General features: G+C 43.5%; 2 protein-coding genes, 2 long non-coding RNA genes and 2 other non-coding genes across 8 annotated transcripts in view; 2 read left to right on the forward strand and 4 right to left on the reverse strand.

Annotated features, from left to right (window-relative positions):
* Positions 1-718: 718 nt before the first annotated feature.
* RASL11A (RAS like family 11 member A) lies at positions 719-3,305 on the reverse strand. Of its 2 annotated transcripts, none has more exons than XM_066254902.1 (4): positions 3,016-3,305; positions 2,588-2,644; positions 2,363-2,484; positions 719-1,534 (listed from the first exon to the last, which is right to left on the reverse strand). In XM_066254902.1, the coding sequence occupies exons 1-4, from the start codon at positions 3,137-3,139 to the stop codon at positions 1,067-1,069; spliced, it is 771 nt and encodes a 256-aa protein (XP_066110999.1). In that variant the 5' UTR covers positions 3,140-3,305; the 3' UTR covers positions 719-1,066. The 2 variants fall into 2 exon arrangements, with proteins under 2 accessions (XP_066110999.1, XP_066111000.1); XM_066254903.1 differs by having other exon boundaries at positions 721-1,534; positions 2,414-2,484; positions 3,016-3,302.
* Positions 3,306-9,405: 6,100 nt separating this feature from the next.
* Positions 9,406-12,429, forward strand: LOC136325125 (uncharacterized). The gene is made up of 2 exons (XR_010729208.1): positions 9,406-10,098; positions 10,455-12,429. It is a non-coding gene; the product is annotated as an uncharacterized lncRNA (long non-coding RNA).
* On the reverse strand, positions 12,259-17,991 carry RPL21 (ribosomal protein L21). Of its 2 annotated transcripts, none has more exons than XM_066258968.1 (6): positions 17,840-17,991; positions 14,567-14,645; positions 14,249-14,310; positions 13,219-13,331; positions 12,644-12,794; positions 12,259-12,449 (listed from the first exon to the last, which is right to left on the reverse strand). In XM_066258968.1, the coding sequence occupies exons 2-6, from the start codon at positions 14,631-14,633 to the stop codon at positions 12,360-12,362; spliced, it is 483 nt and encodes a 160-aa protein (XP_066115065.1). In that variant the 5' UTR covers positions 14,634-14,645; positions 17,840-17,991; the 3' UTR covers positions 12,259-12,359. The 2 variants fall into 2 exon arrangements, with proteins under 2 accessions (XP_066115065.1, XP_066115066.1); XM_066258969.1 differs by lacking the exon at positions 17,840-17,991 and adding an exon at positions 17,570-17,814.
* LOC136327556 (small nucleolar RNA SNORA27) lies at positions 13,047-13,174 on the reverse strand. Its single transcript, XR_010729749.1, has one exon. It is a non-coding gene; the product is annotated as a small nucleolar RNA SNORA27 (small nucleolar RNA).
* LOC136327431 (small nucleolar RNA SNORD102) lies at positions 13,444-13,514 on the reverse strand. The gene has a single exon (XR_010729649.1). It is a non-coding gene; the product is annotated as a small nucleolar RNA SNORD102 (small nucleolar RNA).
* Positions 17,992-18,123: 132 nt separating the features above from the next.
* Positions 18,124-24,147, forward strand: part of LOC136325123 (uncharacterized) — a 34,668-nt gene continuing 28,644 nt past the window's right edge. The window contains exon 1 of the long non-coding RNA XR_010729206.1: positions 18,124-18,181. This is a non-coding gene — a long non-coding RNA (uncharacterized lncRNA). The remainder of the gene's footprint in view (positions 18,182-24,147) is intronic.

A 24,147-nucleotide genomic window follows, 5' to 3' on the forward strand; every position in this document is an offset into this window, starting at 1 on the left:
AGGTTTGCATACCTCCCCAAAAATTCTTTCTTCAGATAATGAGAGGTATGGAAGGGCATACATAGAAGCAATAGCAATTAATGTCTTCTGAAATTATGTTGCTACTAAACTATCTTGCGAGTGCACTCTGTATATCTTTAAGTAAAAGTTACTCTTAATGTTATGTCAATTTCTTAATGGGCAAGCCTTTTGTTATCTTGTGAGGAAAGTTAGGACACTGCATAAACTCAAGGCCATTTGCCTGAGCAAGCGGTGGTCCTTTGCTACTCCCTAATGATTTTGTCTGTTAATCTCTCTCTGCCCCTTGACTCACAACAACAGTAAAGTTGAGTTATTAGTTAGTACTAATCCTTTAAAAGCTTTTACCGATGTTATCGCTATTCAAGTTATTTTTTAATTGTACTTTGAATGATTTGCCACCTGATTTGTAGTTTATAGATATAAATTAACTGTTATCTGGAAACATGTAAACATAGTGAAACAGAAGCAATGATTAATACCATGTAATTGTAACTTGGTGTGTGTGTATAAAAAAGGAGCTGTACTAGCATTTGGTAGAGATGCCTGGCAGTAAATGCTAACTAGAGAATAAAGAGAAAGAAAAGAATTCGGCTCTCTCACTCGATTTTCGCCGATGCCGTCTCCTCCTGTGGGACCCCTGGATCCCCCCCCCCCGGGGCTGGACCCCGGCATCCCCCCACTTAAACCGCTCCCAACAGAGGTCTCTCCGCTCCCAATCAGAGGTCAGACTGATGGTAAGCATGGAGCAGTTCTTGGCTGGTGCAAGTTTGATGTCTATAAAAAGACATTTAAGAAACAAGACAAAATGTTGCCATTTTACCTTTAATGGAAAAGCGGCTAGCAGTTACAATAAAAAAAAAGTTTTATTTAAAAAAAACAACTCTTCAACTTCTAGGCAATCACTGAATTTTCAGAAACACATATACACTTGCAAACCAATAGTTCATATAAAAATAAACTCTGAATGTGTGATTAAAAAGGAGACCCCAGTCTTCTCAGCTGCACAAATGCACAATAAAAAGAAAGCAGTCTGTCTGAGGTAGGTTTACACCAGTGCAGAGGGGGCTTTGACTTTGGGAGACAGAGCCTGCTTGAAGCGTCTCTTCAGGTCTTGCATGTTGGGAGAGCGTGGCCGAGGAATAACAGAGGCCCTTCTCCTCTCCCCGCTGAGGCTATGCAGCTTGCTCACTTCTTTGCAGAGATGCTGAAACACATCACAGACGTCTTCATAGTTTTCACTGGTGGAAATTTCAATGAATAGGCTGCCGAGCTCATTGGCTAGTTGAACACCATCATCAGTCTGTACCTGCCGGGCATGCAGAAGGTCCCTCTTGTTGCCCACAATGACAACAGGGGCCTTCGAGTCAGGGTGAACCTTCCGTATGTGCTGATAAAGGGGGCGGATGGACTGGTAGCTGCCGTAGTCTGTGATGGAATAGACCAGCAGAAAGCCTTCTGCCCACTGCACAAATTTGGACAGGGAGTCAACCACCTGCATAAGGTTGTCTTGGACCTGAGAAGATCAAAGAGAGTCTGATCAAGGAAGCCCTCAGTGGGTGAGGACTCAAAATAACATCAAAGTAACCCTTGAACAATGGTTGAAAAAGAAATCACTAAACATGGTTTCAGATTCTGCCTAGCTTCTGCAGAAGGAGGCTTTTGATGCAGAAAGAGCAAATTCTCAGGCAAGCTCCCCACCTGGGTTATTTTATTAGTTGTTACCAATGCATTGTTTTTAACCTCTTTGCCTGTGGTGAACCAAGGCTGACTGAAGCATGACTTCAAGAACTTTCAAATTAGAATCTCACAATTTTTAGAAACCAACTCAAAAACAAAAACAAAAAAAGCAAGACTTTGAAAATAAGCCAAGATAAATATTCCCAAATATCATAAAAATATTTTTAGCATGTCCTTCTTGAGAATGTTCCAGAAACAAATTCTTTCTTTCTGTTCTTCCACAAGATCTTTCCTCCCTAGAAGGGTGAGCAATTAGAAACTTGCTAATCAAGTTACATTCCTGACCTGGTGCCAAGGGTGTCTGACAGAAGTTATTGATTTGAGGAAACAGCTAGAAACAGAAGTTCTCCCCCCAGTCCTTGCTAGGGGAGAAGGCCCTCTCCAAAGAGGTGGTGAGATCCATCCCAGGAGCGTTGCCCAGCACCTTTGCAAAGAGAAGTTAAGCGCCTCTCCCCCTCTTCGAGGTGGCACACCTGAGGAAGCTGCCTCTAACTATTCAGTCAGCACCCCTTGGAGTGTTTCTAACACCCTACTGACGGGCCCCTGCTAGGGACAGTCCACTGCTCCATCTAAATGCACAACAGACTTGAGACCTCTTGCTCACTCTTTGCACCGGCGGGTGTCGGGTGTCGTTCGGGAAGTCGCCAGTCCTTACCCCGGGGGTGTCTTGGATCTGCAGAGACAGCTGGTCTCCCTCGACACAGACTAGCCGTGAGTACAACTTGCCTGGATAAATAAGGAGAGCCTGCTTTTAAATTCTTACACTCAGCAGGACAAAGAAAATCAGAGCATGCAGTCATAAAAGCAGGGAGCATGTCATTATTCTAACCTGTATTTGGTTCATAATCGCCGATGAATCTCTTGGTCAGGAAGCGCACAATCATTGCTGAAAATGAAATAGGAAAATCACCCAGAGGACTCGGACAAGACTGTCAAACCCCCACGCTGTCGGAATTAAAGGAGGGACCAGCCGCGGACTTCGCAAAGCCCTGGGGCGGCCGTCGTGGTCTTCTTGTCTTTGGTGGCAGAGACTCGTCCTGCTGCACCAGCCCGCTTTCTCCAAGAGATGCCAAACCCAGCGACAGCCCACAAGTGGGTGCTCCAGCAAGCAGCGGGGAAGCCGGGCTGGAGAATATTGTCCGCACCCTCCCTGTGCCTTGTCCTCCTCCCGGTTGCGAGCTCCTGCTCTGCCCCAGCCCCATGGTGTCCGGCTGGCTCGGGGTGGGTGCCGCCCTGTGCGGTCCCCTAAGCACTCACCGCTCTTGCCCACGCTGCCGGCGCCCAGCACAGCCAGTTTGATGTCTCTCGGCAGGAGGTAGTCAGGAGAGGACTCGGGGATGGGCGCGAGCAGAAAGTGCCCGGACATGTTGGGCGGCCGCATGGAGCGCGTCCCGCCGCCGAGACCACCAGAGTACCAGCCTGCCTACCCAGGGGGCTTCGGCCGCAGCAGGGGGACGGCTGGCGAGAGGGGAGTGCGAGGACACGCGGCGCGGGGAACAAGAGGACCACCGAGCTGTCACTGCTGGCAGCTTTTAAAGGGTTCCCTGCGTTGGGGCGGGACCGCAGCGGCTGCCTCCGCCTCCTCTTCACCGCCCTTTGGGCGGCAGCAGGGGAAGCGGGAGCCGCAGAGCGTGGGGCGTCGGGCAGGCGCACTCAACGCCCCGCCTGTGACGCGTTCTGCCCCGGGACCTGCACCGCTCACCACCCCCAGACCATGGTAATAGACCAGCTGTCCCAAGAGCACAGGGGAGGCCTCTCGTGGGGCTGTGCCTACAGGGCTTGGGTGGCCCCCTCCATCCCGCAGAGGCGACCCTGAGTCACTAGACTAGTGGGTGAACCTGACATCAGAGTTAGTAGCTCGGGGACTAAAGAAAGAGGAAACATTACAATCGGATGTTTCTGCAACAGTGGGAGGGAGAAATAGCTGTCAAATAGTGCCTCCCCCCCCCCCCAAAGGTGCTGAGGGGTGACAGGGAAGGAGCCTGAGTTAGTAGTAGTATAAAGGGAACTATAGTCACTGTGACCTGGCCCCAGATCTGTGAAGGCAGTAATTGCACCTCAACCGGCACTGGGTGCACTGACTCATTAGGCAGCACTCGATAAGCATTCCCTCCCCTGGGAGCTCTGGCTTGTGCCTGTGCACTTGAGTCATGTGTGTGCTTCACTATGCAAGTACTGACTTCCAGGTGTAAAGTGGAGTTTAGGGTGGGGGCGGGGAGTGGGAAGAGGGCACAAAAGAGAAATAAGATCTGGTCCTAGGCTTCTGGACCCACCCTGGCAAAGCACAGCTGCAGGAGTTTGTCCTTACAGGTTAGAAGACCTTCCTGTTTCTGGCCTCCTGCAATTCAGTCTCATCTACCCAACTGTTACACAGCAAGCCCTCTTACCCCTCCTCCTATTCTGGTTGTATCAGTTAGCTTTCACTGCATGAAAATCATACAAAACCAATTGGCTTAAAACAGTAATCCTTTAGAGTTGCTCACAAATCCAGTCAGTGAGATGGTTACCCTACTCTTGCTCACAAATCCAGTCAGTGAGATGGTTATCCTACTCTAGGCAGGCTGATCTCTGCTGGCTCTACTATGCATCTGCAGAGAGCTAGTAGGGGCTAAAGAACTGGCATTATCCTGCAGATGGCTGTTAGTAATAATGAAGGACAGTGACCAAGACACGTCTCTCCTGATCCAGCAGACTGGCCATGCTTGTTCTTGTGGTGGCTGAAAAGGGTTCCAAGAGAGTGACTTGAAGTAGAAAAAGCCTTTTCAGACCCAGTCTCAGAGGTGGAACCCATTACTTCTGCTGCTTTCTGTTGACCAAATCAAGTCACAATGCTAGCTCAAATTTAAGGGGTAGGGAAATACACTCCACTCCTTGGTGGAAGAAGCCAGAGATAAATTTGAAAGAACTGGGATGCACAGAGGGGTAGAGAACGGGACTTTTTTTTTTTTTTTTTTGCAATTGACCACACTAAGGAATGTGACTCCAGCCACCCCATTACCCAGTGACCTGAGTCATCCTTGACTCCCATTACTCTTTCCGCATTAATTGCTAATTATTATTATTTTTGCCTATTATTAATCCATTATTTTTACTGCCTCCATTTCTTGGTGTATCTTCTTCACCCCTACTGCTCTCTTCACTCAACTGAAGAATCCTGAAGGAATAGATGGCAAATAGTTTATCTGTTCCTCCCTTGTAGAAGCTTCCTGTCACCATTGCTGCTACTCCACCCCTACCTCCCAGTTACTCACTCTCAGGGAACCCTGGCAGCACTCAAGTGTCACTACTTTCCAATGGAATGTTTCATGTCTGTCTCCAGGAGGGCAGGGACTCTAGCTTGTCTTTACTCTGGCACATAGTGGTACCTGGGGCTTACAAAGTCCCGAATAAATCTTTTTTTAATGACTGACTTCCTGAATGAATGGTGTATTCACAATGTAAACTGGAAGACAGGAACCATGTAACCGTTATCCCAATTACCTTAGTTTTGAAAGCAACATGCTCTTGTAGCAAGTGTTCCAGGAAATGATCCGAGACAAACTGCCATATTTCAGTTATATTGACTTTTGGCTGTTCACAAGGCAATTACCTTCTGTTTAACTGAAAGGACTTGAAGCAGGGCACCTCCTTCCTGGACTGGGAAAAGGTATCATAAAAACAGTTACTATTTACAGAACCTTGAACCTATTAGGTTCCAGGGATCCTTGAGTTCAGTGGTAGGGGTCTGAGTTGTTCTCTCATATTCTCTTGGTCTCTCCTTGGACAAAACTGCTGCTCTTGCTTTACCAAACATCAAGTCCTTATTCATGCAGGGAGAGAATCTCCTTTGTTTTTTGTTGTTGTAAAATAATTCTCAGAACCCAACAGACTTTATCTCACAGCCCAATGGCCAGAACTGTGACATTGGGAAAGTTTACCCAAGTGCCTAGCAAAGACTGAGATTGCTGTGACTACCTTGAACAATCGTACATAGTTCCTCCCAGGGGCTAGACCCAGGTGCTACCTGTTAGAAATTAAGGATTAGAAAAGGGGAACTCTTTTGAGCAGCTGTCAATGGGATCTGCTGCAAAGACTTCACTGTCCTGGAGTCTAAAGGCACAACTTTCAAGGGAAATAAAGCCCTTTCTTGACTAACCCATGGGCTTATCTCTTCACCTCATCCCATTTTATATTCCCAGTCAGGAATAAGATCATTTAAATGTAAGATCACCCACAAAGATTGTTAAGACTATTCTCTGCCTGGGTGACAATTCTGTCCCATTTTGCTACATCACACCTTTACTCAGCAAGCTCAAAATGTTATTTCACTCTTCTTGAAAAGCTCTTTCCATTTGCAAATATACAAGATAATCCATGACCTTTTCATGCAGACAATGTATTACTCAACTGTGGAATTACAGCCTTGCATAAATTGTTGCCTCACATGTTCATTTGGATGTGTCCCATTATGTAAAATTGTGGTGCAACCAACATAACACACTAAAGTGGTTTTAGAACGATAATAGGAATGCATAGGGAGATATGAATACACAAATCCGTGGATGTTTAGAATGAGTATGAAGGAGAGAATCTGGAATATGCAAATATCACCAGGTTTAAGTTGGTAACCCTTTACCAGCTTGATTTATAGCCCTCAGGCAAAACTTCGCTAATGGTCTGTCCACTTCAAAAACATCCCTGCCACCACCATCCATCATCCAGTATCAACTGCCTTTCCTGTATAACCTAAATCCTTGAATAGTACTGCACTTACTAAAGATGCAGACTGTCTTTCGGTATATTCCCCAGAATAGGTAGGTATGCTTCTGCCTTCTACAACTCCCTACTTTTTTGCCCCAACAGTCAAAATAATTGAAAATCTGCTGTCTGACCTGTAGTGGCACAGTGGATAAAATGTCAACCTGAAATTCTGAGGTTGTAGGTCCGAAAACCTGGGTGGGCTTGCCCAGTCAAGGCATATATGGGAAGCAACTACCAAAAGTTGATGCTTCCCGCTTCTTCTCCCTTTTTCTCTCTATCTAAAAATCAATAAATAAAATTTTAAAAAATTAAAAGAAAATTCTACTCTGTAAGGCTATTAAGTGCTGATACAAAACACAAAGAACAGCTAAGTTTCCACTAGGAAACATTTACTGAGAGGACAAGATATAAGATACTCCTGCCTGCCTTCACAAACATCCTCATAAATTAAAATATTTATAGATTACTGAATTAACAAAAAAAGTTAATTATCTTAACTCTTCCTTAATCCTAATAATCCTATGAAATTGGTAAAATACCTTCTCAACTGAGGTTCACACAAGGTTAGTAATTTATCTAGTTAGAGCCATTCAGTAGTGAATAATCCCATCCCTCATTTCAAATCTTGGTCCTGTCCACCAATGTGGAAAGTAGGATAGAGTACTCTGGTCATGTAAATGCAATGACAAAGCAGGTTGAATTTAGCAAAAAAATCCAATCACACCTTCACTTCAGCCAAGCCATCACCTATTGGTAGACAGTAAAGAGAACCCCATTACCATTTCTTCTCAAATACAAATGATTTCCATAAAATTCATTCTTGCTTGGTGTGTATAAAAGCATTTTCTCTGTGACTTTTCCATTTGGGGCTTTGAGATGGCCTATCAGCTGCTCCTCACTCCACTCCGTTTTAAAAGCATCATAACGCAGAACCTGACTTGCTTGCTTACTCATTCCTTGGCACATTCTCCACCTCAGCAGGACAGCTGTAGGTGCTGCCTCGCTCTTACTCATAACCAAGCGACTTTCTAGCAGATTGTTTTGCATGAACACTACCCATTCTTTTCCCTTTAAGTGGGGCTGGAATGAGGAAATGCTGTAAGTAATTTCAAAAAAATTGTTTTAAGTTCTCTTGTGCTCAAAGAGTACGAGAAACCTACCTACCTTGTTTATATTTTAGCAATTCTTACTGCTTAATATTTAGCAGTTTATTATTATTTTTTTATTTTTGTATTTTTCTTAAGTTGGAAACGGGGAAGCAGTCAGATAGACTCCTGCATGCACCCAACCAGGATCCACCCAGCATGCCCACCAGGGGACAATGCTCTGTCAATATGGGGCATCGCTGTTGCAACCAGAACCATTCTAGCGCCTGAGGCAGAGGCCATGGAGCCATCCTCAGCGCCCAGGCCATCTTTGCTCCAATGGGGCCTTGGCTGCGGGAAGAGACAGAGGGGGAGGGGTGGAGAAGCAGATGGGCGTTTCTCCTGTGTGCCCTGGCCCGGAATCGAACTCAGGACTCCTGCACGCCAGGCCGACGCTCTACCACTGAGCAAACCGGCCAAGGCTCAGCAGTTTTTTACATTTTAGCATCATCTATCTCAGTACAGAGGAAACCTTAATGTACACTAATGGGAATATAGAAGAGAGATGAAATGGAGTGGTTTTCCCACAACTTTCAGAGGACTTCAAAAAGTGTGCAATTTTTTTCATTTTAATTTTTTTTAATTTAAATTTTATTAATTTTTAGAGAGGAGAGAGAAGGGGGAGGGAGGAGCAGGAAGCATCAACTCCCATATGTGCCTTGACCAGGCAAGCCCAGGGTTTTGAACCAGCGACCTCAGAGTTCCAGGTTGACACTTTATCCACTGTGCCACCACAGTTCAGGCCAAGTGTGCTATTTTTTTTTTTTTTTTTTGCATTTTTCTGAAGCTGGAAACAGGGAGAGACAGTCAGACAGACTCCCGCATGCGCCCGACCGGGATCCACCCGGCACGCCCACCAGGGGGCGATGCTCTGCCCATCCTGGGTGTCGCCATGTTGCGACCAGAGCCACTCTAGCGCCTGGGGCAGAGGCCACAGAGCCATCCCCAGCGCCCGGGCCATCTTTGCTCCAATGGAGCCTTGGCTGCGGGAGGGGAAGAGAGAGACAGAGAGGAAGGCGCGTCGGAGGGGTGGAGAAGCAAATGGGCGCTTCTCCTATGTGCCCTGGCCGGGAATCGAACCCGGGTCCTCCGCACGCTAGGCCGACGCTCTACCGCTGAGCCAACCGGCCAGGGCCTGTGTGCTATTTTTTATTCAACCCTTGGGACTGAACAAGAACAGGCCTTAACATACCTGGCTAGATCAGAATTAAAAGTTCAAGTAGCCATGCAACCTTATTTAGTAAGAACAGGGTGAAAAGTTAGAGTAAGGATTAATTTATAAATTCACAATGTGATATAATTTAAAACAATCTGAATCTCAAGGTAGGCACACAATTTTTTTTTTTTCTTTCATTTTTCTGAAGCTGGAAACAGGGAGAGACAGTCAGACAGACTCCCGCATGCGCCCGACCGGGATCCACCCGGCACGCCCACCAGGGGCGATGCTCTGCCCACCAGGGGGCGATGCTCTGCCCATCCTGGGCGTCGCCATGTTGCGACCAGAGCCACTCTAGCGCCTGGGGCAGAGGCCACAGAGCCATCCCCAGTGCCCGGGCCATCCTTGCTCCAATGGAGCCTCGGCTGCAGGAGGGGAAGAGAGAGACAGAGAGGAAGGAGAGGGGGAGGGGTGGAGAAGCAAATGGGCGCTTCTCCTGTGTGCCCTGGCCGGGAATCGAACCCCGGTCCTCCGCACGCTAGGCCGACGCTCTACCGCTGAGCCAACCGGCCAGGGCGGCACACAATCTTATAAGCACACACACATCACTCCAAGCTACAGGATTTCAATGTATAGTATCTGCTAACAAAACCTTCCAAATGAATCAGTTCATTTGCAGAACATCTTGAGTTGTCCAGGAGGGAGTTGCAAATACAGACCTAGAACTTCCAAAGAAAGTGAGCTCTGAAATCTGAGCCTCAATTGTATTACAGATGGCCGAGACAGAAGTCAGTGGTTCTCTACTTAAATGTGCATCTTTATCACCCAGAACTTAAGAATGTGGGGCCCTACCTCTAGAATTTCTTACTCGTTCTCAGGTCTGCATTTTTATTTCCAGATATTGGCGTAGCCAGCTGGGGACCCAGTAACTTAGTGAACCAGTGGCTTACAACTCTACCCAAAAAGAACTTATATCTGGAACATCAAGGAGCCAGAATGAGGATGGGGAAGTCAAGTATGTTTAAGGACTGGGAAAAAAGTATAACCGCAGAATCCTCTGGAAGACAAATAATTCTGTCAACTCTGTAGGGAGATAAAGTCAAACTGAAAATCTCTAAATTTAATTAGCAAGTGTTTGGTAAACTTTCAGTAGTTTCATTGAGTGGCAGAGGCAAAAGCCATATTTGCAGAAGACTGGGAAATAAAAGCTATCAGAAAGGCACAGGAAAGGCTGCTCTTTTTATCTGCTGGTTTTGAGAAGCCTATAGGCAAGAAAGCAGCAAGAAGTCAAGGAAGCAGGCCCTGGCCGGTTGGCTCAGTGGTAGAGTGTTGGCCTGGTGTGCGGGGGACCCGGGTTCGATTTCCGGCCAGGGCACATAGGAGAGGTGCCCATTTGCTTCTCCACCTCCCCCCCCCTTCCCCCTCCCCCGCAGCCAAGGCTCCATTGGAGCAAAGATGGCCCCGCGCTGGCTCCGGCTCCTTGGCCTCTGCCCCAGGAGCTAGAGTGGCTCTGGTCGCGGCAGTGCGACGCCCCAGAGGGGCAGAGTTTTGCCCCTAGTGGGCGTGCCAGGTGGATCCCGGTCGGGCGCATGCGGGAGTCTGTCTGTCTCTCCCCGTTTCCAGCTTCAGAAAAAAAAAAAAAGTCAAGGAAGCAGCAAGTGGAAAGGGGCAAACACACAAGACCAGGAATAATCAATGAAGAGGACAAACACAAGAGCCCTGTCAGCACCAACTCTCCCCTGTTGTCCTTCTACACTCGTTGATACCTTATCTTGCTATGAAAATGGCTAGAAAGATATTCAGGAAATAGAACTGAAAAATATAGTGAGAGGCCCCAACTGGGTAGCTCAGTTCGTTAAGAGCGTTGTCCAGATACACCAAGGCTACAGGTTTGATCCGCAGTCACCCAAGCAATGTATAATTAGTTGAACAACAAATTGATGTTTCCCTAAAAATAAGTAAATTTAAAATATGCAGAGACTTGTATTTAAAATAACTTTAAAAGGGTAGTTGTGTCATCAACTAAAATACAGAACAGAAATGCCAACTGAAACAATTTATAAGTTATCTTGGTTGCTTTCTGTGGCAGTGGATTCTGCTGACCACTACAAGCATGTTTAAACACAATTTTCTACCACTAGATGTGAACCTTTAAGAACAGTTTAATACCCACCATTTATGTTAGGCATTCACCATAATTCAAAACTAAGTTTGCCAGATACCAAATAAGACCTATTACCATCACATTTAACTGGAGAAAATTCAAGGCCAGTAACATTGGATTTACCCATTCACTGAATTGACTGGTTATAAAAATAAATAGGTTCTTGTCCTTGAGTCTATTTGTGGGGAAGAAAATATTCTAAGTTATCAATGTTTCCATTTCAAACGAACTGATACAGGTGTCAGACTACTGAAGGAAGCTACAACAGGGTGTGACCAATTCTCTTTTGGATATGTCTAAGACTGTTTGCTATACCAAAGTAAATACCCAGAAAGCAACCGAATAACCTAAATATACTCTAACTATACAAAGTAGTTTTTTAAATGTCCCCATAAATACGATCAATTTAACACTAGTGTTTAAGAGTGATAATGTAGCCAGACTGCTGAGTTTGAATCTTTGCCTAACAAATGCCGAGTTTGAATCTTTGCCTAACACTTTGCACATGTAACCTTGGGCAAGTTTATTGTGCCTCAGCTTTCTTTTTATGTAAAATGCTTAAAACACAGGACAATATGTGTCAACTGCTACATAAATGTTTATCCTTAATTGAAATAAAAAAGGTATTCTAGGCCCTGGCCAGTTGGCTCAGCGGTAGAGCATCAGCCCAGCGTGTGGAAGTCCCAGCCAGGGCACACGGGAGAAGCACCCATCTGCTTCACCCTCCCCCCCCATCCTTTCTTTCTCTCTCTTCCCCTCCTGCAGCCAATGCTCCATTGGAGCAAAGTTGGCCCAGGCGCTGAGGATGGCTCCATGGCCTCTGCCTCAGGCACTAAAATGGCTCTGGTTGCAGCAGAGCACCACCCCCTGGTGGGCATGTCAGGCGGATCCTGGTCAGGTGCATCCAGGAGTCTGTCTCTGCCTCCCCACTTCTCACTTCAGAAAAATACAAAAAGAGGGGGGATCCTCTCTCTTACACTATTGTTTTTTGAGCCATGTTTTGTGAAACATGGAAGTTACTCAGAATTAGTATGTAACTCACAAACAGGGTACTTTAAACAATCTACTTTTAAGTAGCCTACTTCAAAGGCAAATATCTGATCCTTAAAATATAGCAATTTATGATCTAATTATAAGCAATCAACTCTCCTTGAGTTTAACTATGATGTAATATGCCCTGTTTTAACCAATGGAGTACATTCTTTGTTGCAAAGTAAACCATCTCACAACTTCCAGCAAGAAAAAACACTAAATTAGAAGAGCAGACACATCACCCAATGAATCAGGACACAAAGTTTTCTTTAAATATTTTTTTGGGGGTTAAAAGATACCACACTTCTTAACTATGAGAAACATTTTGATCACTACAGTGGGGGTCTTTTATTTATTTTTACACTTATGCCATGAATTCATAGGGAATGGGTTCCAGCAACTCGGGCTCCTTTCCATTGGTTCTCACAAAGTGTGCTTCTCTGGGTGGAGCAGGCTATTAAAAAAAAAAAAAAAAGATGAGGGAATAATTATGTTAAGACTGTAACACAATTTCAAAGTGCTCTCAGAACCAGTGAATAAAATATAGTCAATTCTTTAAGCTTCCTAACTTTCACATAAAAGAAAATGATGACTAAGCAAGTTTTATAGCCCTATGATCAACAAGAAACCCCTTCATCAAGCACTCACCTGTCGCTTCAGCTGAACCCAGGTACCTTTCTCTTTGGCTTCCTTCTTTTTCTGGTCATTTTCCTTCACACGTTTCAGGAAGCTATCTCGGCTCTTAGAGTGCTTAATATGCTCAATACGTACATTAATTCTCTTGGCAAGAATCTTGCCCCTGGAAAAAGCAGAAATTCTTATAAATGCTTCATAAAAAAATATAACCAAAATTCAAAATATTCTTTTGGCAGTTTCATTTAGTAAAACAACCATGAACTTTTACCCACAGATAGGATATGGTAACAGACCCTGAAACATTAAATATAATAATTTAACCAAAACCATATCACTAATAAAATTTACAATTCATTAAATTTCTTTTAACTTTGTAACCTAGAACTATTTAATACCAAATCCTACAAGACTTTCAATTTGTTTCCTCTGACAGGATGCAAGACAAACACCCAGTTTGCTTGAGTTTTAAAAGGATTATTTCCTTTGCCCCACTTGAATGACCAATAAAGACACAAGTCCTACTGGCAAAGTGAAAAGGGGGTATGAGGGAATACAAATTAGCCACCAAGAACTATGACATTACTTACTTAACTTGTTTGTTCACAACAATGCCCACCGCATGCTGGGTGACATTGTAGACTCTTCCAGTTTTGCCATGGTAACATTTGTGGGGCATTCCTTTTTGAACAGTGCCCATTCCCTGTTAAGAGATAAATGTCATCCCATCAAGTTCCCCTTCCTTTAAAACCCTAACTTTTATTAAAGAAACTAAGAGACTGTTAAGATTGTTCTCTTTTAAATGGCAACTCAAAAGCTTTCAGAGCCGGTGAAATGTATTTTTCATGCTGCTTTAAGCAATCAAAAAGAAAATCATCATCAAGCTCTAGAGTGCCCGATACACACAAATATTGGTCAGGAAAAAACATAGCTTTCATTGGTTGTATTAGTAATCACCACCAATAATTAAATTTTGTACCAAGGTATTCTCTTTCACCTCAACAAAAAACTCGCATAAATATTTTTTCTGTATTTTCCCACTGGCTGTTAACAAATAATAAAAAGTTCTTAGACTCAAGAATAACACCTAAAAAACTGGTTTTAAAAGTAAAATTAAAATAGCTATTCAAAGGCAACTGATTTCTCCCCATTTGGGAGGATAAAAAGGAGCCAAGACATACAATACACATTGGTATTTGAATTCCTATATTAAGTTAAATCCAACTTTCCTAACTTCTAATGTTACCTCTCCAATTCCTTTTTTTTTTCCCCTGTATTTTTCTGAAGCCGTAAACGGGGAGAGACAGTCAGACAGACTCCCGCATGCGCCCGACCGGGATCCACCCAGCACGCCCACCAGGGGTGACTCTCTGCCCACCAGACCTCCCCAATTCTTAAAAGCTGTTTTTTATTTGAGTTTTAGAGAGGAGAAAGAGAGAGAAGGGGGTAGAGGAGTGGGAAGCATCAATGCATAGTTGCTTCAACTCAGTTGCTTCTCGTGTACGCCTTGACTGGACAAGCTCAGGATTTCAAATTGGCAACCTCAGCACTCCCAGGCTGACACTTTATCCACTGTGTCACCACAGGTCAGGCAATTATTTCTCCAATTTTATAATTTACCTTGATGTCTACAATATCACCTTTCTTGTAGATTCGCATGTATGTGGCCAGAGGAACAACTCCTAAAAAAAAGTAGTATCAAGATTAAGAACTCAAGTTAAAGAAATATAAGCTCATTAGCTTTCGACACATACCTCTTTTGATGGTTATATACATTTTAATATCTTGCTAGTTGACAATATAAATACTATATAAAATTCACGTTTTTTATTACAAAATAGGTAGGTGCTGGTTAACTGCCATTATTAAAAATATATTATATGAATGACAACACAAATGTACACCATGTGTGCTCTTAAAGAGGGTAAATCTACTTACCATGTTTTCTGAAAGGCCTGGAAAACATGTACCGGGTGCCTCTCCTCTTTCCTTTTGTGTTAGTCATTTTGGCGAATTACTGAAACCAGGAAGTATAAAACAGTCAAGTACAATGGCAAAATTGGTATTTGCCTCTTTAACCAAAAAACCCCATAATTTCAAATGGTTGCATTTCGATAGCAATGTCAGAATTGGGAAACGATCTAATAAATATTTCTAACAAAAAGTCATCATTTTAACAAGATCTTTGCCAAATTTGCCTAAGCTCTAGAATATTAAAACTCCTAAGTAGCAGAACTGAATTTAGAATCCAAATCAGTACTTTGCCGATTAGAATATAAAAATGCAACAGGACCTCTATCACATTATTACTTATAGAACTCAGTACAGAATGCCAAAGGGCACTGGAATCACTAACTCCACTGCTCACAAAAATTAGGGTATCAAGGAACCTGCAGATACTCCAGTACTTTCAGCCTTTTGTATAATGCATTTTCACTAATGAAATAAAAGTTGGTTTTGCATCTCATTTGCATAACTGAGCAACTTTCTGACTTCGTTTGCTTTTCTGATGTTCTTGTTTAATAAACAAAAATGCTTCTTTTAAACACTTCAGTCATTTTGAAATATCCCTAATTTTTGTGAGCAATACAGAAGATAATGTATTGATGGAAAGTGTAACAATTCAGCCTGCATTTTCACATGGTGGATTTAACCCCTTTTCTGGCAAACCTGATTTATTGTGACAGTCTATCTCTTGTACAAAAATCTACTGTCAAAAATCTCCAACTCCTCATATTTCTGATTGTTCACACAATTGTTTACCGAGTAATCTATGTAGGGTAGATGGCCAAAAAACAAAACAAACAAAAACCCAGATTTTATAGTCACTGGCCTAATTCTGGCATAGGTTCTGCCACTTACTTGCTGGGAGACCTACATCTAATGTCCAATTTCCACCTTTAAAATGGGATTATACTTTGATAAGTAAAGCCACAAAGCACTCAACAACTCCTAGCACATGAAAAGTGCTTACCAAAAAATAGTTGTCAATTTAGCACCTTGCATTTAGAATGGAACCTTTCATTTTGTTTCCCAAAAGTTTTTCCAGTTTCAGATTATCTAAGGACAGAATTACTATTGCTGACAGTTACTACTACCACAAGGCCAAAATATAAAGTCTGGCTTACCTTGTGGACAGAGTTCTAACATAAACTGGTTTCTCTTTTTGTGTGTGTGAGAGATAGACAGGAAGGGTGTGAGATGAGAAGCACAGATTATTCGTTGAGGCACTTAGTTTTCACTGATTGCTTTCTCATATGTGCCTTAACGGGGGGTTGGGAGACCTCGGCTGACCCAGTCACCCCTTGCTCAAGCCAGCGACCTCGGGGTTTCAAACCTGGGCCCTGTGTCCCAGTCCAACGCTCTATGCACTGCACCACTGCCTGGTCAATCTAAACTCTTTTTTTTTTTTTTTTTTTTTTCATTTTTCTGAAGCTGGAAACAGGGAGAGACAGTCAGACAGACTCCCGCATGCGCCCGACCGGGATCCACCCGGCCCGCCCACCAGGGGCGGTGCTCTGCCCCCCAGGGGGCGATGCTCTGCCCATCCTGGGCGTCGCCATATTGCGACCAGAGCCACTCTAGCGCCTGAGGCAGAGGCCACAGAGCCATGCCCAGCGCCCGGGCCATCTCTGCTCCAATGGAGCCTTGGCTGCGGGAGGGGAAGAGAGAGACAGAGAGGAAAGCGCGGCGGAGGGGTGGAGAAGCAAATGGGCGCTTCTCCTGTGTGCCCTGGCCGGGAATCGAACCCGAGTCCTCCGCACGCTAGGCCGACGCTCTACCGCTGAGCCAACCGGCCAGGGCTAAACTCTTAATTAACACTTCATTTAAAGAAAAGTGACCCCATGAAAGTACCTTTTTCATAAAACTTGTGGAGCAAGGAAACACAAGAATGTTTCACCTAACCCACCAAATTCAAACAAACCACTGTTCCAGCAAATGCACCCTTCACTTAAAAGCAATCAACCATCTGTTAAGTGCCAGGTATCCTGTTTTCATCTTCAAAATCTTTATTAAATTCATACAATCTTGAGTTAAATTCATAAATAAGAAAAGATGCCCTGAAGGGGTAAATAGTAATGGACCAGACTTGACTTGGGGTGGTGAACACACAATACAGTGTACAGATGTGTGGTAGAATTGTGCACCTGAAACCCGTATAATTTTGTTAACTAACCAGTGTTACCCCGTAAGTTCATTAGAAAGAAAAACAAAAGTGGAAGAAATCTGTAATGGGAGTAATTCGACTCAAGAGTCCCTCCCTGCTCCTTGCACCCCATCCTCCTGAGTGAGGAATTCACTTTACGTCAAGGCCCAACACACGTGGAAGTTCCTAAGTATTATTTCCATAGCTGGAGCCCACCATGGGGTGGAAGGCGTGCTCGAGGCTTGGAACTGCTCAAGTCTGGTGGCTGGCAGCTACTACCCACCAACTAGACAAAAAGAGAGTAAAATTAAGTGGATGTTCAATAACCTTTTCCCTAAACCTCTAAGTCAGAAATAACTATTCGAGAATCTATTCCCTCGACAAAAGATGCCCCAGCATTAAAAAGACAATGCCGTGGCAAAGTATTTTCCCTTTGTCCAACTGCGACCTGGGGCCAGAAATGAAAACAACTGGAACTCATTTCCAGCACCAGAGACGAGTGGTCTGGGGGCTTCACTGACACAGTGCGAACGTCTTCCGTTCTCCTACCACAGGCTCCCATACAACCGGGCCTCACCGGAGACTCAAGTCCCTTCCTATACACCCGATCCTATTACCCCCAAGTCCCAACTAGACAGCATTACAGGCGCAGGGTTTCCATTAGGAGTAAAAACGCCGCGTTGCCAAGAATTTGAAAGCCACACCGCACGGCGCAGCCCCCAGAGTCCGTCCGAGAAGGCCCAAGGTAGCAGGGCGAAGCATGGGGACACAGATGACTTTCTTCCCAGACTGACCCAAGTCGCTTCACGCAGGTGATTCAACCTCTTTTTTTTCCCTGGAGCCCGGCCCCTGGTAGGGCTCGGCCCGCAGTCTGGCCCCCGGGGCTGGCTCACGCCAGGCATCGCAGACGCAGGCCGCTCCCGGTGTGGGTAGACACAGCTGCACCACCCAGGCCAGAGGTGCCCGAACAGTCTACAGGCCTTCCTAGGGCCCAAAGCGCGGCCTCCAGGTGAGGGCTCAAGTGTGTGGAACCACGGTGAACGAGAGCCACGCGCACGTACTACCTGGAAGATGGCGGATCCGGCCGAAAAGAAGGGAAGGGGGCCTCGAGCACGCCTTACAAGGGCCTGAGGGCTGCCCGCAGCACTGCCTGAAAGTAAACGCCCGCTAAAAAGTCTCCTCTGAAATGAGGGAATCGTCTCTGAGAATAAAAAGAGCCTGTCAGAATATTTCTCTTTCTTGTGAAAAAGAAAAAATCGATTAACATAAACTGATACTTGGCTCTTGCCAGACAGTCCGGAAAGGGGCTTTCAAGGGCGTCAAACAGTACGCCGACGTCCCGAGCGTGCCGACGTCCTCGCCTGCGTCAGAGGTTACGCCAGAAGCGCGTGTCTGGGCACCGTGGGGTGAGTCCTCACGCGTCAGCGCTTAGTAGTACGGTACTCGTAACTGCTGGTTGCTTATTCGTAGAAATGACTACACGGGCACAAAAATCAAATTGTAGTTAAGGCAAGCATGTCTGTTTCTCAAAAGTTGTTTTTTTCCCACAAGTGCGTCAGAGCGTACTATCTATCAGTTGGTATGTGCAGGAATGTTACGACCACTTTGGAGAGCACTTTGGCAAAATCTAGTGGAACTGAAAAATGTTCAAATACTAAATCCCAGCATTCCGTTCAAAGTATATATATTACAGGAACTTTGATGTGTAGACAATGATGTACAAAACAGCACTGTGCATAGAAGCAAAACTGTGGAAACGAATGGACACATAATTATGGGATAACCATATGATGGAATGTATGCCAATAAGTTAAGAATGAACCTAGCTTGGCCTGTGGTGGTACCCTGTGCGGTGAATAAAGCGTTGACCTGGAATGCAGGTTCCAAACCCTGGGCTTGCTGGGTCAAGGCACTAGAACAAACAAGCAGTGAACAGCTAAAGTGAAGCATCTATGAATTGAAACTTCTCGCTCACCCTCCCTCCCGCCACTATCTCCCCAAGTCAATAAATAAAATCTTAAAAAAAGAATGAACTCAGAAATAGAACAAGGCAAAAAAGGATGACGTAGGATATATGTATATGGCAATTTATATGTACACGATTTTAAAACAACAGTACTGTATATTACTTAGGTATATATACATCTATAGTAAAAGTAGTTAAGGGATACAAGAGAATAAAAATCAAATTTATTTTTTAAAAATAGGGAACTATAAATTGAGATAAAACGAAGGCTTTAACTGTTCACTATTTTAAAGCTGGATATTGAATATAAGAAAAGGCCATTGTGCTACTCATTTTTAAATATTCATTATTTTCTTAATTTAGATTTATACTAGATTTCCATTATTATTAGCATCTTAACATTAATTAGTACAGTGGTTCTCAAAGTGTGCGCCAGGGTGCACTGGTGCGCCCTAGAAGATTTCCAGGTGCCCCCTGTGGTATTCCAGAGAAATGCATATGTGCCTGTTGGGGACCAAAAAACCAACAGGGATTTTGGAGTTTAGATTTTGGGGGGACAGAGGTGTGGGGAATTGGCTGTAAGCTGACAGTCTGCCCAACCCCCCACTTCACTTGCCTAATTAAGTTGCAAAGAGCTGTTAAGCTGTGGTGCTGGATTGTTTACACTACACTCCATGTTCCCCGGAAAGACTGGAGGCAAGTTTCTTCTATCATTTGTTTGGTGTAAAGTTAAGATTTGCTAATGGCCTCACCTTGCCCTATAAATAAAGCAAGATGCGGTTTTGGGGCACGCTTTGTTCTTACCAGCAGCAATTACAGGGCCCTCCTGACCTTGTATTTTCTTTTCTGGGGATTTTTTTGGTGGGTTTTTTTGTATTTTTCTGAAGTTGGAAACGGGGAAGCAGTCAGACAGACTCCCGCGTGCATCTGACCGGGATCCACCTGGCATGCCCACCAGGGGGCGATGCTCTGCCCATTTGGGGCATCGCTCTGTTGCAACCAGGGCCATTCTAGCACCTGAGGCAGAGACCATAGAGCCATCCTCAGCGCCCGGGGCCAACTTTGCTCCAATAGAACCTTGGCTGCAGGAGGGGAAGAGAGAGACAGAGAGGAAGGAGAGGGGGAGGAGTGGAGAAACAGATGGGCGCTTCTCCTGTGTGCCCTGGCCGGGAATCGAACCCTGGACTCCTGTACACCAGGCCGACACTCTACCACTGAGCCAACCAGCCAGGGCTCCTGTATTTTCTTAATTCCATGTATTTTCTTAATTCCACACAGTTCCCACTCGGGACCTGGAATTACTAGCTGCGCTGGTTCGTAGCATGTGCCCAGGTATAAAAATAAATATAGTTACTTTATTATACCATTTCATTATGGAAATACCACTTTTTTTGTTAACACATCATTATTATATTTGTTATTTACACATCCTTATATTATTTTAAGATAAATACACGCAAATAAAATGGATAGGTTTCTCAAAAAGAAGCATGATATTGAAGAATCTGATTCTGGAAGTGAGCAAAAGTTAAGTGTAAATAAGATAGGACTTGAAGGCTGATGAGCAGAATTTAATTTATAGCATTTTCCATCACTTAACACTGAACAATACGATTGGATTAGAAACCCATTCATGGAAGCTTCAAGTGATTTTGGTTTAACACTAACAGAAGAACTGGCAGCTATATCCACTGATCATGGATTGATGATTAAACATAAGGAATTGTCTCTTGAAGCCTTTTGGATTTCTATAAAAGAAGAATATGTGGCAATATTTAAAAAAGCTTTGAACATTTTACTACAATTTTCAACATCATATTTATGTGAATTAGAATTTTCTACCCTCAACACAATTAAGAATAAAAAGAGAGGAATTCTTCAAGGTATTGATGAGGAAATGAAGGTTTGCCTTTCAAATAAGAAATCGCTAGGACACATCAGGCTCATGTTTCTCATAAACACAGGAATGAAAAAACTTAACACATTTACTCCAGGACCTGCCAAGTTTACTAAACCTTACTAAGAATGTACCTATATATATTAAAAGATAACTTATTTTGTTTTATTTTATTTTTTAAACCCTCTATTTTACAAATTCTAAAAAGTATAACTCAAAATGTAACGTAAAAATGTTTTTTAATGTCAGAATAAACTTAATTTTGTCATATTTATTTCATTTAATTACCATAAAAGTATGCTTGGACTTTATATTTTTTTCTTTAATATTTGACTTGTGCGGAGGACCCGGGTTTGATTCCCGGCCAGGGCAGATAGGAGAAGCGTCCATTTGCTTCTCCACCCCTCCGCCGCGCTTTCCTCACTGTCTCTCTCTTCCCCTCCCGCAGCCAAGGCTCCATTGGAGCAAAGATGGCCCAGGCGCTGGGCATGGCTCTGTGGCCTCTGCCTCAGGCGCTAGAGTGGCTCTGGTCGCAATATGGCGACACCCAGGATGGGCAAAGCATCGCCCCCTGGGGGGCAGAGCACCGCCCCTGGTGGGCGTGCCAGGTGGATCCCGGTGGGGCGCATGCGGGAGTCTGTCTGACTGTCTCTCCCTGTTTCCAGCTTCAGAAAAATGAAAAAAAAAAAAAATTTGACTTAATTATTATAACATATTTCTCAGAAATTTGTATATAGTGCGTCTACAATTATTTGTAGAATTTTAAATGCACCTGACTTCAAAAAGTTTGAAAACCACTGCATTAGTATGATACATTTGTAGAAATTAATGAACCGATGTTGTACATTATTGTTATCTAAAGTTCATGGTTTATTTAGAATTCCATAACTTTTATAATACACCTTTTTTTTATTCCAGGATCCCATCCAGGATACTACAGTCCAGGTAGTTACCATGTCTCCTTATGCTGAGACAGTTTCTCAGATTTTCCATGTTTTTTATGACTGACAGTTTTAGAAGAGTACTGGTCAGGTCTTTTGTAGGGTGCTCTGATCATGGAATTTGTCTGATACTATTTTCATAACTGTGTATATTACTATCTTTTTAATTTAGTTTTCTGTTATAGTTGACATACACTATTTTAGTTTCAGGTATAAAACATAGTGATTAGATTTATGTGCCTTATGAATTGAGTACCATGATAGGTCTAGTACCTATCAAACACCATACATAGTTATTAAAATATCATTGCCTATATTCCCTATGTTGTTCTTTATATGCTCATGACTATTTTTGTAAATGGCAATTTGTACTTCTTAATCCCTTTCACTTTTTTTCACTCATCACCCCAAACACCCTCCCATCTGATGACCATCAATTTGTTGTTTGTATCTGAGTTTGTTTCTGCTTTCTTTGTTCATTTATTTTGTTCTTTAGCTTCCACATAGAAGTAAAATCATGGTATTTGCCTTTTTTGGTCTGACTTTTTTCAGTTAGCATAATATCCTCTAGGTCCACCCATGTTGTTACAAATGGCAAGATTTCATTTTTTGTGTGTGTGTGTGTGTGTGTGTGTGACAGAGACAGAGAGAGAGACAGAGAGAGGGTCAGATAGGGACAGATAGACAGGAAGGGAGAGAGATGAGAAGCATCAATTCTTTATTGCGGCTCCTTAGTCTCTTTAGTTCATTGATTGCTCTCTCATATGTGCTGTGACCAGGACACTATACAGCAGAGCAAATGACCCCCATGCTCAAGCCAGCGACCTTGGGCTCAAACCAGAGACCTTGGGCTTCAGGCCAGTGATGATGGGTTCATGGCTATGATCCCACACTCAAGCAAGCAACCTCGGGGTTTCAAACCTGGGTCCTCCGTGGCCCAGTCTGACACTCTATCCACTGTGCTGCCACCTGGTCAGGCTCATCCTTTTTTATAATTGATAAATATTTCATCATATACATGTACTATATCTTCTTTATTAATCTATGGATGGGCACATAGGCTGCTTCTATATCTTGGCTAAATAATGCTGCAGTGAATATATGTATCTTTTAAAATTAGTGTTCAGATAAATACCCAGAGGTTGAATTGCTGAGTTGTATGGTAGTTTTATTTTTACTTTTTAAAAAGAAGTTCCATACTGTTTTCCACAGTGGCTAAACCAATTTACAGTCCCACCAACAGTGCACAAGAGTTCTCTTCCCTCCACATCTTCTCCAGTTGTTGCTTGCTGATGTATTGATGATAGCCATTCTGATATGGTATGAGGTGTATCTCACTGTGATTTTAATTTGCATCTCCCTAACGATTAGTGATGTTGATCATCTTTCATATGTCAGTTCTACATATCCTCTTTGTAGAACTGTATTCAGTTCATCTGTGCATTTTTAAATAGGATTGCTTGCTCTACTGATGTTGAACTGAATTCTTTATGTATTTTGGATATTAATTCCTTATCAGATATACCATTTGCAATTATTTTCTCCCATTCAGTAGGTTGGTTGCCTTTTAGTTTTATTGATGGTTTCCTTGGTGGTGCAAAAGTTTTTTAGTTTATGTAGTCCCATTTGTTTATTTTGCTTTTGTTGTCATTGTTCTAGGTCTTAGGAGATATAGCAAAAATGACATTGCTAAGACCAAGGTTCAAAGAGTTTACTGCCTATATGCCTAGGAGATTTATAGTTTCAGGTCTTACATTTAAGTCTATAATCCATTTTTAGTTTATTTCTATGTATGGTGTAAGAAAAATCAAGTTTTTCTTTTCTTTCCGGTTTGTTGTTGTTGTTGTTGTTGTTGTTTTGCATGTATCTGTCCAGTTTTGCCATCACCATTTATTGAAAAGACTGTCTTGGCTCTGGCTGGTGACTCAGTGGATAGCGCGTGGGCCCAGTGTATGGACGTCCTGGGCTTGATTCCTGGTCAGGGCATGCAGGAGAGACGACCATCTGCTTCTCCTTCCATCTCCCCCTTCTCTCCCTTTTCCCCTCCTGTAGCCAGTGGCCTGATTGGTTCAAGCATGGCTCTGGGTGCTGAGGATAGCCCCATTAAAGTGAATCAGCCTCAGATGCTAAAAATAGCTTGGTATTTGAACATTAGCCCCAGATAGGGTTGCCAGGTGGATTCTGGTCCTGGCGCATGTGGGAGTCTGCCTCACTATCTCCCCTCCTCCCACCTAAAAAAAAAAAAAGACCGTCTGTATCCCACTGTATATTTTTGTCCCCTTTGTAGTAGATTAATTGACTGTAAACATGGGTTTAGCTCTCAATTCTGTTGCATTGATCCTTGAGTTTCTTTTTATGCCAGTACCATGTGGTTGATTACTGTAGCCTTGTAGTATAGTTTGATTATCAGGTAGTGTGATATCTCCAACTTTGCTTTCTCATCTCAATATTGCTGTGCCTCTTTGGGGTCTTTTGTGTTTTCATATTAACTTTAGGATTATTCATTCTAGTTCTGTGAAAACTGCCATTGGTTTTTTGATAGAGATTGCAGTAAATCTGTCAATTGCT

The sequence above is a fragment of the Saccopteryx bilineata genome, chromosome 2, assembly GCF_036850765.1.
Source record: "Saccopteryx bilineata isolate mSacBil1 chromosome 2, mSacBil1_pri_phased_curated, whole genome shotgun sequence".
Taxonomy (NCBI): Eukaryota; Metazoa; Chordata; class Mammalia; order Chiroptera; family Emballonuridae; genus Saccopteryx; species Saccopteryx bilineata.